Genomic DNA, 15,878 nt, shown 5'->3' with positions numbered 1-15,878 from the left:
CCTTGCTTCCTTCTTATAGACGAATTACTTTCAGCCTTATGAAAGAGGAATAAATGTTAACACTTAATATTTTCATTGCCCTATATTCTTGGTTATTTCCAATTTAGTAGAACATAAGGTATATTATTTGTTAATAAGTAGAAAATACTAAATCCAGTAACTGCACTTTTTATTCATTGAATTAAAATATCTAAATATATGTTTGAGATTATATACAAGCTTTATTATAGTTCATTTTAAGCACTCAATCATATAACTATTTATGAAGTCTAAAGAATGCCATAATGAGATGTAGGCAGCCAACATATAAAAAATCTTTCCGAAACAAATGCAGTTTTCATTAGAGCGTTCTACACAGGGGCATTCTGTTCTAATTAAAATGTTATGACAAGGACATTTAAATATGACTGCATGGCTATATTTTATGCACGTCTGAACAACTGAAGTGTATTGGGCATGACATAACTGTTTCAAGGATTTTGTAGTTTGCTTGATTGAAGTGCAAGTCTGCACTTGCTATCTTATAAAAAATTAAATACGCAAGTACCATATGTCTTACAATTTCCAAGTGATTTCCTGGCCATAATAAGCTATATCAAGCATGTTTTTAAACATGAAAGTTGAGTCAATTTCATTATGTTCCAGCAAAATGCTAAAATAAAATATTTTATTTATAGTTTAAAACTTATAAACTCTGTTTAAATTAGTCCAAATATTTTTCTTGTCTCAAACTGCACTTTCTGTAAAAAGATTTGGCAATCATGAATATATAGTGTGAAATTTAGAAACCTTGCTATAATAACATAAAATTAAATAACATATTTATTTTGTTTTCAAAATAAACTTGAGATACACTAAAGCTATATATAAAATATCCGTTCTGACAGTTTTTCTCATTGATCTTTTAATACAAAATTCAACTGAGAAGCTTCCAATAGTTAGAGAAGCTTCCAACAGTTAGAATTCAATTTATGCCATTTTCCCGCTAAATATTGTCAATTTGCTAGTCCGTGTTACTAATCCACAATGTCAAATATAATTTATTTATTTAAATATTTTCTTATAAATCAGATTTTAAATGATGGATGATAGATTTAAGATCAATATTTTCTCAGCACGAGTACATTTTCTTTGGATTGTTCTAACAAAATCTTCAACAATTTTTTTTAATTTGCACCTTTAACAAAATACTATTAACTAAATACTACCCAAGATTATAATGGTCATGTAATGCATGTACGTTATATAATTTTTGCTCATTTAAGAGTTTTTGAATGGTAACCTGCCAGGTAAAATGATGTTTTTGAAATCTAAGTTTGAGTAATCATATTAAGTAAAAGTGGGTGGCTAATTGGATTTTAATGGATCTCAGCATTATTTTAAATGCTGAGAGTCATTTGGCAAAATTATATTTATAGTGAAATGGAAAATATTCAGGTTTTTACTTACTACAATAATCTTAAATATTATTTGGAAGGCAAAAATGTAGCACCAGAAACAAAATAAGAATACGTACAAGATTTAACTGGTTATGTACACTATGACGATCTTCTGGACATTGAAGATTTAGCAACTGTAAATTGAGTAGGAAGCATAATAATAATAATAATAACAACAGTACATGAGTGACGTGGTTGTGTGATAGCTAACTTTATAGCCAAAAATATTTCATTCTTTTTTACATAAGAAAATAATCCTATGTTTGGCACATGGATGACTTTTTAAAATACAAATCTAAACTGGAATTTTCCACATATTTAGACTAGGTTATTTAATTTCTTGGATTTATTCATTACTACACTTTGAAGTCCTGCTTAAATGATAAATTGAACATATAAGGCGACAAGTAAAATCTCTTGACCAGTAAATACAAGTTACAAAACTACATACACACCCAATTGTACCTAAGTATATCATTAGAAATAGTTTGCGTTGCAGCAGGTTTATTTGCATTATTCCTTGCATTTCAGCTGATGAGATATAAAACTGAATGATCCAGTTAAAATTGTAAATGCCGAATATAAATTGAGCAGTTCAGTTTGGTATGAATGTGCTTTGATTTCTTTTGGACAACAAACAATGCTTTTATTGAGCTTGGTAGTTTTATTGCATACCTTTTCTCCCTTGTCCTTTGTATTTGTACAGTGTTTCTCACAACTACTGTGTAGCACATAGCTCAACGGCATAGATAATTCGTTCAGTTTAGAGCTTTCTGTCTTTGACTGTCAGGCACAATAACTTTAGTGTTGCAAGAGCCTACACATAGGCACTCAAAGGGACTTCTCTGGAATTGCAGTGGCGTCTACTGAAATCTGCGTGATAAGCAATTGCAGAAATGCCTTTCAGTTGCCAGGTCTCAGAAATGTCACATTATAGTTGCTTTTTAAATGCCATAAATAGCCAAATAAGGATGTAGGACTTGAAAATGAAAGGCACCATACTGCACCTCTTGAATTCTGCCAATAGCAGACACTATTTCAATGTTTCAACAAATCTTGAAAAGTCAGAAAGGCCAGTTGTCTGTTCTCATTTATTAATTCAAATCAAACTACCGTAGAGGTTTTTGAGTGCCCTAGATTTTCTGGATGTTTATACCCAGTGTTATTATATATCATGCTGCATTTCATTAATATTAATAAAGATTACTATTTAATAGTACTAATTATTAATTTACTACTAATAAAATTATGTACAATATTTGATGCAGAAAAAATAACAAACCTAAGAACAAACCTTTTGAAATGTTATCTGTCTGTGTGTGTACTTTTGCTGCCCCAATTATTTAAAACAGTAATAGTTTTTTCTGACATTGTGTCACATGGAAATATCAAAAACTTAAAATTTAAATTTCAGTTAGCCAACTCCATTGGTTTTAATTAGCACTTTCCTATGAGTTGGATATAGACTATGAAACATTTATTTACTTTTGATTTACCTTCTGAAATAGCAAATTGAAACCATTGATAACAAATACAGAGTAGTTTTCTTTGGTATTGCTGTGTTTTAAAATAAAATTAACCTTATATTATATGTTTCATTGATTTACTGTATTCTATTTTTTCCTAGAAAAAAGCAAAAGGACAGGTGTTGATTGACAAAGTGTGTGAGCATCTTAACCTCCTGGAAAGGGACTATTTTGGCTTGCTATTCCAAGACCATACAGATCAGAAAGTATGTATTAAATGTGTAAGAACTTTTGTAATATATGGAAATTTATTACTGAATATTGTCTTTTATAGTCCGGAGTCTAAATTTCTGAGCAGAAAAGGGAGTTACTCAATAATGCTATTTCTTGCTGTCATATTTTTGAACTGAGCAATTTTTCCATAGGGGCAGGGAGAAGGAGGAGCACACAATCTAAAATACATGCACAGTTTACAGTAGGGTTTGCGGTTCTATGAGAATCCAGTATCTGGTGATCTGAGGTGGTCATGCGGCTGTAAATGCAGATCCAGTTTTGCTCATTTGCCTGCCATTCACCTCCATCTGTGTTGCCCTGTTTCTAACAAGCCACACACCAGTACTGATCCATGGCCTGGGGATTGGGTGTATGGATGTGATCAGCTGAAGGAGAGAATGATGACTGAAAGCAACTGGACTCCAATTTCACTTTTATTTATAAATACATTTGCAATAAATAATATCAACATTGTTTGAACAATTAATTAGAATGTTACACTCACTGATGATCTTGTCTTATGGGGCGTACGCAGAAATATATCATTTCATTTAACAGAAGATGAGACATAAGAAATAGCTTTCGTGTTTTCCTGAAGTATGGGAGTTCAGTTTGGTTAAGCGGTGATTTGTGCAATAGACAGAGGCAATGATTTGATCTGTACAGTTCTAGCCCTGTAGTTTATGCCATACAGAGGACTCTTACGCTTACACTCTGCTCTGTTTAGGAGTCTGCTCCTGCCATTGCTATATACCGTATTTTTCGCTCTATAAGACGCACCTGCTGATAAGACGCACCTAGATTTTAGAGGAGGAAAATAGAAAAAAAATATTTTGAGCCAAAAAGGGGAGAGGAAGAGAGGAAGGAGTGAAAGAAGGGAGTGAGGGAGGGAAGAAGGGAGGAAGGGAGGAAGGAAAAGGAAAGCAAGAAATGGAGGGAGGAAAGGAAGGAAGGAAAGAAAGAAAGAAAGGGGGAAGGGACAGGAACAGAGGAAGGAAGCAAGGAAACTTATGAAAGGGGAGAGTAAGAGAGGAAGGACTGAAGGGAGGGAGGGAAGAAGGTAGGAAGGAGAAAGAAAAGAAGAAATAGAGGAAGGGAAGGTAAAAGAGAGAAAGAAAAAGAGCAAGAAAGAAAGCAAGAAAGAGAGAAAGAAAGAAAATGAAAGAGAAATAAAAATAGAGAGGGGGAATGAAAGAAATGGAATGAGGGAAGGAAGGAGAGAAAGAAAGCAAGAGAAAGAAAAAAGAATGAAAGAGCAAGAGAGCAAGAGAGAAAAAGAAAGAAGGAAAGAAAGAAAGAAAGAAAGGCAACTTCAAAGAAAGGCTCACTGAGCATCTCTCACTCTCTCTCTATCCCTCTTTCTTTCTTTCTCTTCCTTTCTCTCTCTCCTCTTTCTTTATCTCCTCTCTCTCCCTCCCTCTCTCTTTCTCTCCCCCCTCTCTCCCCCTTTCCCTCTCTCTTTCTCTCTCTCTCTTGCTATCTCTCCCCCCTCTCCCTCTCTCTCCCCCCTCTCCCTCTCTCTTTCTCTCTCTCCCTCTCTTGCTATCTCTCCCCCCTCTCCCACTCTCTTTCTCCCTCTCCCTCTCTTTCTCTCTCTCCCCCTCTCTCTTTCTCTCTCTCCCCCCTCTTTCTCTCTCTTCTTCTCACTTTCTCTCTCTTGTTTCCTTTCTGTCTGGGCAGATGGCTGCCTTCTGCCTTGGGGCGCGATTCGCCCCCTCTCCTCCGCCGCCGCCGCCTTCTGCCTTGGGGCGTGATCCGCCCCCTCTCCTCCTCCACCGCTTCCTGCCTTGGGCGAGCAATCCCGGAGTCCGGGACTGTGTGGCTTTGCGCCATGAAGAGGAAACGGCTCCGGCAGCAGGGAAAAGTCGGCCGTTTTCTCTTCGTGGCGTAAAGCCACCCTGTCCCGGACTCCCGGATTGCTCACCCAAGGCAGGGGGCGGCGGAGGAGGAGAGGGGGCGAATCGCGCCCCAAGGCAGAAGGCAGCGACGTTGGAGAGGGGGCAGATTGCGCCCCAAGGCAGGAGGAGGCAGCAGAGGAGAGGAGGCAGATCGCGCCCAAACGCAGGAGGTGGCAGAGGAGGCGGTTCGGGCGGGCAATAGGGCAGCGTGGAGAAGCCAGGGGCGCATTTGGCCGGAGGCACCGTGGGGAGGCAGGGGCGGCCGCGGCTCCCTTTACTCCTATTGCCACACCTCCCCGCCCCCGCTCACCTCCCCGCGGGCTGGCAGGGGGATGGGGAGCATGCGCCCGTGGAAAAGGGCGCTCGGGTGTATTTGGGGGTGCACGCCTGCTCACGGGCGTAGCTTACGGGGAACGGTGGGCCAGGCAGCAGCTAGCCAGCCAGCCGGCGGGATGGCGCTTCCGAATTCGCAGCCTCCCCCCCTCCCTGCCTGCATCTTCGCTCCATAAGACGAGGCTGATTTTTCATCCTACTTTGGGAGGAAAAAAACTGCGTCTTATGGAGCGAAAAATACGGTATGTCAAAAGATGTGATCCCATTTCTCATAAGTTTTTGACTGCAAAAATGATGTTAGAAGAACTTTATTATGTCTTTGTTTCCTTAAAGAAGACAAAAATTGCTTGATAGGATCTCTTGCTGAGCTTATAGATCAAGTCTTAGGGCCAGTATTGCTCTCATATTATTTGTTGGGTGACCTCATTCTAGGCTTCCAAGAAGGCTCAGAAATTTGGAAATGCAATAGTGGCCACTTGTAATTTCCACCCGATATTTGTAAATGGTTGTATGCTGGGTCTTTTGTAAATATAATACCCCAATGTATGTAAATGGTCATATACTAGATCTTGTCTTCATTTAAGAGCAGATAATTAACAATCTGGATAAAAAGGTTATTAATTACCTTGAGCCTTTTTGCTGTAGTCAGGTGATTTCCTGGTGCAAATAAAATTGACTGTTAACTATGCCTTCCAAGGGGCATAGTTATCTAACACAATTGACTGCCTCAAGTGGATCTAGAGAGATTTCCGAAGATATTTAGGTAATATCTCAACAATTTGACAGCCAGTTCTGTTGCTTTTATAATGAATCACTGGATACAGGAATTTTTAATGAATTTGCTTCTAAGTAGCCTCTCTTTCTTGTTAATTCTGATTGTCTCCTTGGTTTATTAAGGAGCTCCAAGAGACAAAGTGACAGTAAATCTAACTGAATACAAATTCAGGTTTAGACCTATATTGTGATAGTAACTGTAGCTGTTGATGAACTGTTGCCTGATTGGATTGTTAAGGTGACATCTCCCAGTTTGGGGGAGCATTATTTTCCACTTGGCAGGCTTGACAGTTTTTCACAGTACTTTGCCAACGAAGTGGCTCAAATTTGCCAGAGGTTGAACTCTTCCTGTGATTAGCTAGTCCAAGGGTAGGCAAAGTTGGCTTTTTTATGACTTGTGGACTTCAACTCCCAGAATTCTTGAGCCAATCATGCTAGCTCAGGAATTCTGGGAATTGAAGTTCACATGTCATAGAAGAGCCAACTTTGCCTGTCCCTGAGCTAGTCTATCCCAGTACCTGGGAAAACAAGTTATCATGATGGGCGGATTCCTTTAAGCTTGTACAGTCTTAGAAAGTAGACGGTATGAGCATTTTACTAGTATACAGAAGGCAATAAAACGGTATTTTTATTTATTTTCAAGAAAATAAATGTGTATCAAAGGTTTTTCATAGAAAAAAAGTATCTTATACATGAATAATTAATTGTTGAAAACTAGATTTTGTGCTTTATAAAGGATTAAATGTATTTTAGTCTAATTTTAATTGGCGTTCTATGTTTAAGAGAAACTGGACATCAGAACATTTATACGACTAAGTCTGGAACTGTTATTTTCATGAATTAGCACAGAAAAAACAATATCTGTAGAAAAATAAGGAGGAAAACAGTAGAGGGCAATCTAATCTAAAAGGAAATTCTTTCATAGCTGCATATTTGAAAAAGCAATTGCATTAACTTTTATGACCATAAAATCTAATATTTTTGAAAAATTGTTATAGACACTCGAGGTCTTTGTGTTCTTTTTGTTAAAAAAAACATTTTTATCCCTTTAACTTGCTCATGAAAAGACATTGATGCATGAATAAGAAAGAGTTTGTAAACAAACAGCTAGCTACTAGTAATCCAAAGCTAGAGAGAAAGCCGCAGACAGGAAAATATGAGACCTATCTTTGTTTTCGTTTTATAGTCTTTAGTAAAAAAGCAAATAATTTCACATTGTCAATTAATATAGGCACAGAGAACATCAGTCTCTGAGTTTTCCAACTGGTTTGCAAAGTTGTCTCCTTGTTTCTATCTTTGATGTGCATATCTTATTCTGAGGAAAGAGCAAAAGTCATTTTTCTTGCTCAGCAACTTGAGATAAAGATAAAATTTATTCCATATTCATATCTAAATCACACTGGCAAAGAGGGGACAGCAAAAAAGCATCAGCACAACATGGTTTTCATCAACATGAAAATCTTAAGTAAGTCGAAATGATGGAAGTATTAGATCCTATAGAAACCTCTGTCCGCATGTATGTTTAAAATTGCCTCATCAGTCTATGACTTAGTTAAGACCATATTTCAAAGAACTGCTTCTCACCCAAAAATTACAGTGACAGAATTTGAACAATATAGTCAGTTGTGCGACTGTTATCTTATTAGTTTCAGAAACATTTTATAATTGTATAGCAGATAGAAATCTTTTACTTTTGCAGAATGAGAGACAACTATTTTGAATAATACTCAGAGCCTACCATTAATAAACATAGAAGTTTATGAAAATTGGATTTTTAAAAAATGAATAAGAAATTAATGTAAAGTAAAAAACAATATTGATGTAATTCAATTTAAATCACAATCTCTTTGGGAGCCCTCCTGGATTCTCAGATCCTAGCCCAGAGAGTAAATTTATTTATTTATTTATTTATTTAACTTTTATGCTGCCCCTCTCCGAGGACTTGGGGTGGCTTACAACATAAAATGGAACAATATATAATGTCCTAAATCCAATTAATTTAAATTTATAATGTAAAATAGAAAGTCATAAAAAGACAGTCATTCCCTTTCGGTCAACTTACTCTCCACACATTTATCGGCCTGGGGGCTAGAGTCTAGTGGACCCAAGCCTGGCGGCATAGATGAAGACTTGTGGAAGGTGAGAAGGGTGGGGGCAATACGAATCTCTTACCAAATGATGGTAATGGCTAGGAAGGCCTTTGAAGAAACTTACCTTGTGTGACAATTGTATTCTTGGCAGGCCATTCTCACAATATGTGTGTGTGTGTGTGTATGGATTGATTGATTGATTGATTGATTGATTGATTGTATTTATATGCCACCCCTCTCCGACTCGGGGCGTCTTACAACATATAAAGGAACAATATAGCATCCTAAATCCGATTAGCTTAAATAAATTAATCTAAAAACCTAAGACCATTAAAAACCTCTCATTCCCATTCAATCAACTAACTTACAATACATTTGTCGGTCAGAGGGCTAGAATCTATAGATAGAATCTATAGATAGATAAATTAGTGAAGATTGGACTTAATCCCTGGATAGTTCAATGGATTTGCAGCTGGCTGAAGCGTAGACATCAGAGAGTTATTGTTAATGGCGAGTATTCTGAGCAGAGTCAGGTTACAAGCGGTGTGCCACAAGGATCTGTTCTGGGTCCTATTCTTTTTAATATATTTATGAGTGACATAGGGGAAGGTTTGGTAGGGAAGGTTTGCCTATTTGCCGATGACTCTAAAGTGTGCAATAGGGTTGATATTCCTGGAGGCGTCTGTAATATGGTAAATGATTTAGCTTTACTAGATAAATGGTCTAAGCAATGGAAACTGCAGTTTAATGTTTCCAAATGTAAAATAATGCAATGGGGAAAAGGAATCCTCAATCTGAGTATTGTATTGGCAGTTCAGTGTTGGCAAATACTTCAAAAGAAAAGGATTTAGGGGTAGTGATTTCTGACAGTCTCAAAATGGGTGAACAGTGCAGTCAGGTGGTAGGGAAAGCAAGTAGGATGGTTGGCTGCATAGCTAGAGGTATAACAAGCAGGAAGAGGGAGATTATGATCCCGCTATATAGAATGCTGGTAAGACCACATTTGGAATACTGTGTTCAGTTCTGGAGACCTCACCTACAAAAAGATATTGACAAAATTGAACGGGTCCAAAGACGGGCTACAAGAATGGTGGAAGGTCTTAAGCATAAAACGTATCAGGAAAGACTTAATGAACTCAATCTGTACAGTCTGGAGGACAGAAGGAAAAGGGGGGACATGATCGAAACATTTAAATATATTAAAGGGTTAAATAAGGTCCAGGAGGGAAGTGTTTTTAATAGGAAAGTGAACACAAGAACAAGGGGACACAATCTGAAGTTAGTTGGGGGAAAGATCAAAAGCAACATGAGAAAATATTATTTTACTGAAAGAGTAGTAGATCCTTGGAACAAACTTCCAGCAGATGTGGTAGATAAATCCACAGTAACTGAATTTAAACATGCCTGGGATAAACATATATCCATCCTAAGATAAAATACAGAAAATAGTATAAGGGCAGACTAGATGGACCATGAGGTCTTTTTCTGCCGTCAGACTTCTATGTTTCTATGTTTCTATCTAATGGCCCCAAGCCTGGCGGCATAGATGGGTCTTCAGACTCTTGCGGAAGGCCCTTGCCTGGGGGGAGCTGATTCCAGAGGGCCAGGGCCCCCATAGAAGGCATTCCCCCCTAGGCCAAACAACATTGTCTTGTTGACGGGACCTGGAGAAGGCCAACTCTGTGGGACCTAACTGGTTGCTGGGACTCATATGGCAGAAGGAGGTCCCGCCTGTAGGGCTTTGTAGGTCATAACCAACACTTTGAATTGCATCGGGAAACCAATTGGCAACCAATGCAGTCCGCGGAGTGCCATAGAACATGGGCATGCCTAGGCAGGCCCATGACTGCTCGTATGGCTATGTTCTGCAAAATTTGCAGTTTCTGAACACTCTTCAAAGGTAGCTTCGTGTAGAGAGCATTGCAGTAGTCAAACCTCGATGTGATGACTAACGCATACATTTATCATTTCATGCTCGAATCCTGTAAAATGTTTTATAATGGTGCTTCCCGTTAAGATTACTCAGAAGCTGTTGAGATTTTTAAAACTGTGGAAGTGTGATTCTTACAACAGAGATAGGAGGGGTTCATCAAGTTACTGGCAGTTTATTACTTATTGTTAACAATAGTTTCAGTTGGTGAATTTCCAGGATGTTGGGCCATCTATTACTCTCAGTTTTTCTATTTTATTACTTCTTTGGCTGTTTAAATCCTAACATGTAAAGCCTAAACTTTTTTCAGTGTTTGAGGCAGTTTAGAAATACAGTGATACCTCGACTTACAATCGCCTCATCATACAAACTTTTCAAGATACAACCCCGGGGTTTAAGATTTTTTTGCCTCTTCTTACAAACTATTTTCACCTTACAAACCCACCGCCGCCTCTGGGATGCCCCGCCTCCAGACTTCTGTTGCCAGCGAAGCACCCGTTTTTCTGCTGCTGGGATTCCCCTGATGCTCCCCTCTATGGGAAACCCCACCTCCAGACTTCCGTGTTTTTTCCGTGTTTTCCGTGCAGGGGAATCCCAGCAGCGCAAAAACAGGTGCTTCGCTGGCAACGGAAGTCCAGAGGTGGAGTTTCCCATGGAGGGGAGCCTCAGGGGAATCCCAGCAGCGCAAAAATGGGCACTTTGGCTGGCAAAAGGGGTGAATGTTGGGCTTGCATGCATTAATCACTTTTCCATTGATTCCTATGGAAAACATTGTTTCGTGTTACAAACTTTTCACCTTAAGAACCTCATCCCGGTATCACTGTAGATAGATGAAAGGTTCTCAGTATTATATACTGATTTTGAATGAATCAATTATTGATACACTATAAAACACATATTAAATATTATATTTTTCATGTGTCGTTTCTTTTTTTAGAATTGGCTTGATACTTCAAAGGAAATCAAGAAGCAAATTCGCAGTAAGTGCTCATACCTCTTATTGTCACACAGTTGGTAGTCCTTGATATATAATTTGGAATTACAATGACCTCAAGTATTTCTGGTTGTCACATAATCTTCCATCAATAACCCCCATGTGATTGTGATCTAGATGCTTGGCAACCTGTTCTTACAATTGATTGCTAAGCACTGCACAATCGTGTGATCATCATTTGCAATCTTTCTTGCTGGATTCTCCCCAAAATCCTTCTCATCTCATAGGAGCCGAACTCTTTCGGTAGGGTGCAGAAATGGAGCTGAACGAGTTCTCTTCCACGCATTGGATTTGGATTTCAGCTCCCCTCTATGAATGGAGGGTAGGCAATTTCTTTGATGGGGTGTAAAAATGGAGCTGAAATCCTTTTTGTTTGTTTTCATTGCCTAAATACAAAAAAACAGATGCTTTAAGGCTGAGGTTGGACACTTAATTTTTGTCAAGCTTTCTTATGTAATGTTGCATTTTAAATAAAACATTTATAATAAAGCCACAAATTAATATAATAAAAATTTCAGAAGTTTACAATACTGTATTTATTGTATTTATAAGCATATTAAGATTAAGATTGTTAGAAATCTTTAGGGTGTACAGTGTTAAATGAGCTAGATGTTTCTAGAACAAGAAGAGTTAAATTAAATCTTTATCATGTCTTAGGTTCTGATGAATTTTCCAAGTCATCTGTTAAAAAAGTTCCTAGAAAAATCAGGCTTTTGAAAAGTGAACAGATGCAAATACTTTATCAGTCTGTCACAATATTCCAAAGCTCATTTGGTAAAACTGCATAATCTAATCTGGTATTAGTAGTACAATGTCTGTTAACCCTATTTTGATTGTCATATAAAGAATGCAAGAAAAATTTCTCCTTTGTAACTCTTGTAATTACAACATACTGGTCAAGTTGCCTATTACCTTGTATATTTATGCATGTGGAAAATAATGAAAAGGCTTTTGTGTATGTTTATAGTACTTGTTTCACAGCCTCATTATCCACTGTTGTTCATCTGGAACAGAAGCACTGCAAATGAGTGCCACCTGTTTTTATTATTTGCTTGTATAGCAGCTCCGGAATTTTAACAATTCATCGTTCTGCATCTATATAGTTCATTGTCAATAGAGTACTTTAGATCAATCAAATATTTTTAAAGTATTTGCATCATCAGAACAAATATTACTGAAAAATAATGAAACATGTACAATTTAGAAAAATAAAAATAGGCATTAAAACATAGAAAGGGGGAGAGAGAAGTGAATGAAATTGGCTTCCTTTAATCATTAGCAATAGTTTCCATGTCTGATAATGACTCCTATTCTGTTTTAGAGATGACCTTCAACTACAGTGTCCTCCCATATGCCCTTGGTAAAAACCAAAGGTATAAGTTAACAGTTTAAACTTTTTAAAGCAAGGACTGGAGCAAAAAAATAGAATTGACCAAGCAGCTGACAAAGGAAGAAAATAAAACAGACAAATCAACTATTGGAGAGACAGGAAGATACCTTTGATAAGGAGATTGTGATATGGCAGATAACCTGGAGAATTGGCAGCACAAGATTGTACTGGCAGAAGTATTTAGATTGAACAAAAAAGAGATTGATGAAGATAGAGATAAAGAAGAGTATGGGAGACAAATTAAAAAATGAATAAGAATAGAAGCACTAAAGAGGAGAAGAGATAATGGGTAGAAAAATTGCCCTTTAAATATTAAAGTAGCCTGATTGTAAAGGCAGAAATTAAATTAGACAGGGGAAATAGTAGAACATAAATTGTTTATAGAATGAATAAAAATAATAAAAAGATTAGAAGTTTACAGATGTTAGGCATTTTTATTTTATGTTTGTTTAAATAATATAATGAGGATTACAAAAAATTGATTAACGTGATAGAGATAACTAACAATGTTAGTGCAAATTAGATCAATAAGTCTGCCCTACTATTACTACTAGATTTTTCTCATAATTCCTATCACCCATCTCCTCCCACTTGTGACTGTATTTCTGTAATTCGTTGCTTGTGTCCTTAAGATTTTTATTAATATTGATTGTTTCCTGATTGCTTATTTGACCCCATAACAATCATTAAGTGTTGTACCTCATGATTGTTGACAAATGTAAAATTTTTATGTACATTGAGATCATATGCACCAAAGACAAATTCCTAGTGTGTCCAATCACACTTGGCCAATAGAGAATTCTATTCTATTCTAAAAATGCCTAACTCCTCATCTTTGTCTCTATCTTAATCTGTATCTTCCTTGTTCAATCTAAACATTTCTCTACTATATGAACAAATTTAACTAGGTATCATTCATATTGATCTAATTTGCGCTAACATTGTTAGTTATCTCTAAGATGAGGAGTTAGGCATTTTTAGAATAGGAATTTGTCTTTGGTGCATATGATCTCAGTGTACATAAAAAATTTACAGGACACAAGCAACGAATTACAGAAATACAGTCATAAGTGGGAGGAGATGGGTGATAGGAATTATGAGAAAAATCTAGTAGTAATAGTAGGGCAGACTTAGTAAATAGTTTGACAGTGTTGAGGAAATTTGTTTAGCAGAATGATGACATTTGGGAAAAACCTGTTGTGTCTAGTTGTCTTGGTGTGCAGTGTTCTATAGCGTCATTTTGAGGATATGAGTTGAAACAGTTTATGTCTAGGATGCGAAGAGTCAGTAAATATTTTCACAGCCTTCTTTTTGACTCGTGCAGGTCCTCAATGGAGGGCAGGTTGGCAGCAATTGTTTTTCTGCAGTTCTGATTATCTTCTGAAGTCTGTTATAGAAGTGCAGATGACAGACTCAGTGATTCCTCTGTAGAACTGTATCAGCAGCTCCTTGGGCAGTTTGAGCTTCCTGAGTTGGCACAGAAAGAACATTGTTTGTTGTATTTTTTTAAATGATGTTTTTTGATGTTAGGTGAACATTCTAGCTCTTGAGATATGACAGAACCTAGAAATTTGAAGGCCCCTACTGTTGATACTGTGTTGTCTAGTATTGTAATAGGTGGTAGGATGGGAGGGTTTCTCCTAAAGTCTACCAACATTTCTACGGTTTTGAATGTGTTCAGTTTCAGATAGTTCTGGTTGCACCACAAAGCTAGTTCAACCTGCCATCTGTATGCGGTTTCATCGTTGTCTCAAATGAGACCAATCACTGTTGTATCATCTGGAAAGCTCAGTAGTTTTACTGATGGATCGTTTGAGATGCAGTCATTGGTATATAGAAAGAAATGGTGAGAGTACAGAGGCTTGGGGCAGGGGGTATATCTCATGTGATTTCGCCTAGATTCACCTGCTGCTTCCTGTTAGGAAGCTTGTGATCACTTACAACTATGTTCAGGTACCGCTAGCTGATTGAGTTTAGTTAGAAGAATGTCCAGTATGATGGTGTTGAATGCTGAACTAAAGTCTACAAAGAGAACCCTAGTGTAGATCTTTGGAGATTCAAGATGTTGCAGGATGTAGTGCAGTCCCACATTAACAGCAACATCTGTTGATCTATTTGCTCAGTATACAAATTGCAGGGGGTCTAACAGTGAATCCGTGATAGTTTTCAAGTGAGACATCACTAGCTTGTCAAAGGTTTTCATAACTACAGATATTAGAGTAATTGGTCTGAAGTCATTCAGTTTATTGATGGAGGGCTTCTTCGGCATGGGGATGATAGTAGAGCATTTTGCTGAGCAATTTTGAACAATTTGATGAGAATTACCTAAATTTGTTAAATGTGATATAGATTACAAATTTTGCTATTGTGAATTGGATTAATATTTTAAAAATGGATAAGAATCCGAGCACTTTAAGAGGAGAAGATATGATGCTAGGCACTCTCCTTTTATATATGTTTAAATAATATAATGAGGATTATATAAATGCGATAGAGATTATTAACAATCTTAGCATGAATCGGATCAATATGAATGATACCTAGTCAGATTTGTTCATATATAATAGAGAAGTGTTTTGATTGAACAAAGAAGACATAGATGAAGATAGAGATAAAGATGAGGATAAATACATAAGCATTTCTTGCTTATGCATGTTTGAACAATATAATGAGGATTATTTAAATTTGATAAATAATGATAGAGTTTATTAATACTGTTTATTAATACTGTTATTGTGAATTGGGTTAATTTGAATGATTCCTAGAACCAACTCTGTTCACACACAATATGGATGTATATTTCTTTTAAAAAATAATAATACATATATTAATAATTCCTCAAATAATCAGTCACCAATAAAAATAAATATTGAAATAGGCTACCATTCTCAGAATTGGTTCCAGAAAACATCCAATTTATGGAATCTCCTTTTTCTATTTCACTTAGCCCTGATGGATTGTCGGGAGTTTTTATAAAGAATTTAAAGAAATTTTAATACCTGAATTTTTATTTTTATGCAATACTTTGCACCAAGGGGATCCTTTATTAGAGTCTTAGAAGCATCTGTCTAATATAATTTTGATCCTTAAGTTGGGCAAATATTTACAGGATTTGACATCATATATGTCCATTTCATTTCTTTAAACATGCAGTGTACAGGAGTAAAATTAATCTTCCCTAGCTATTTTTTATTTAGATATAATAAAAGTTTTGATTCTTTGTAAATACATTTTAATACATTGATTAAACAAATTTGTATTGTTTAAATATATATTTATGGACCAACCAAA

General features: G+C 36.7%; 1 protein-coding gene across 23 annotated transcripts in view; it reads left to right on the top strand.

The window, feature by feature from the left end:
* The window catches only part of EPB41L2 (erythrocyte membrane protein band 4.1 like 2), a 103,793-nt gene that overhangs the window by 43,814 nt on the left and 44,101 nt on the right, over nt 1-15,878 (top strand). For all 23 annotated transcript variants that reach the window (XM_070733517.1, XM_070733519.1, XM_070733516.1 and 20 more), the window contains exons 4-5: nt 3,067-3,171; nt 11,141-11,183. In XM_070733517.1, coding sequence (XP_070589618.1) covers nt 3,067-3,171; nt 11,141-11,183 — 148 coding nt within the window. The remainder of the gene's footprint in view (nt 1-3,066; nt 3,172-11,140; nt 11,184-15,878) is intronic.

Source organism: Erythrolamprus reginae, chromosome 1 (assembly GCF_031021105.1).
Source record: "Erythrolamprus reginae isolate rEryReg1 chromosome 1, rEryReg1.hap1, whole genome shotgun sequence".
Lineage (NCBI taxonomy): Eukaryota > Metazoa > Chordata > Lepidosauria > Squamata > Dipsadidae > Erythrolamprus > Erythrolamprus reginae.
This window is presented reverse-complemented; position numbering and strand designations above follow the sequence as displayed.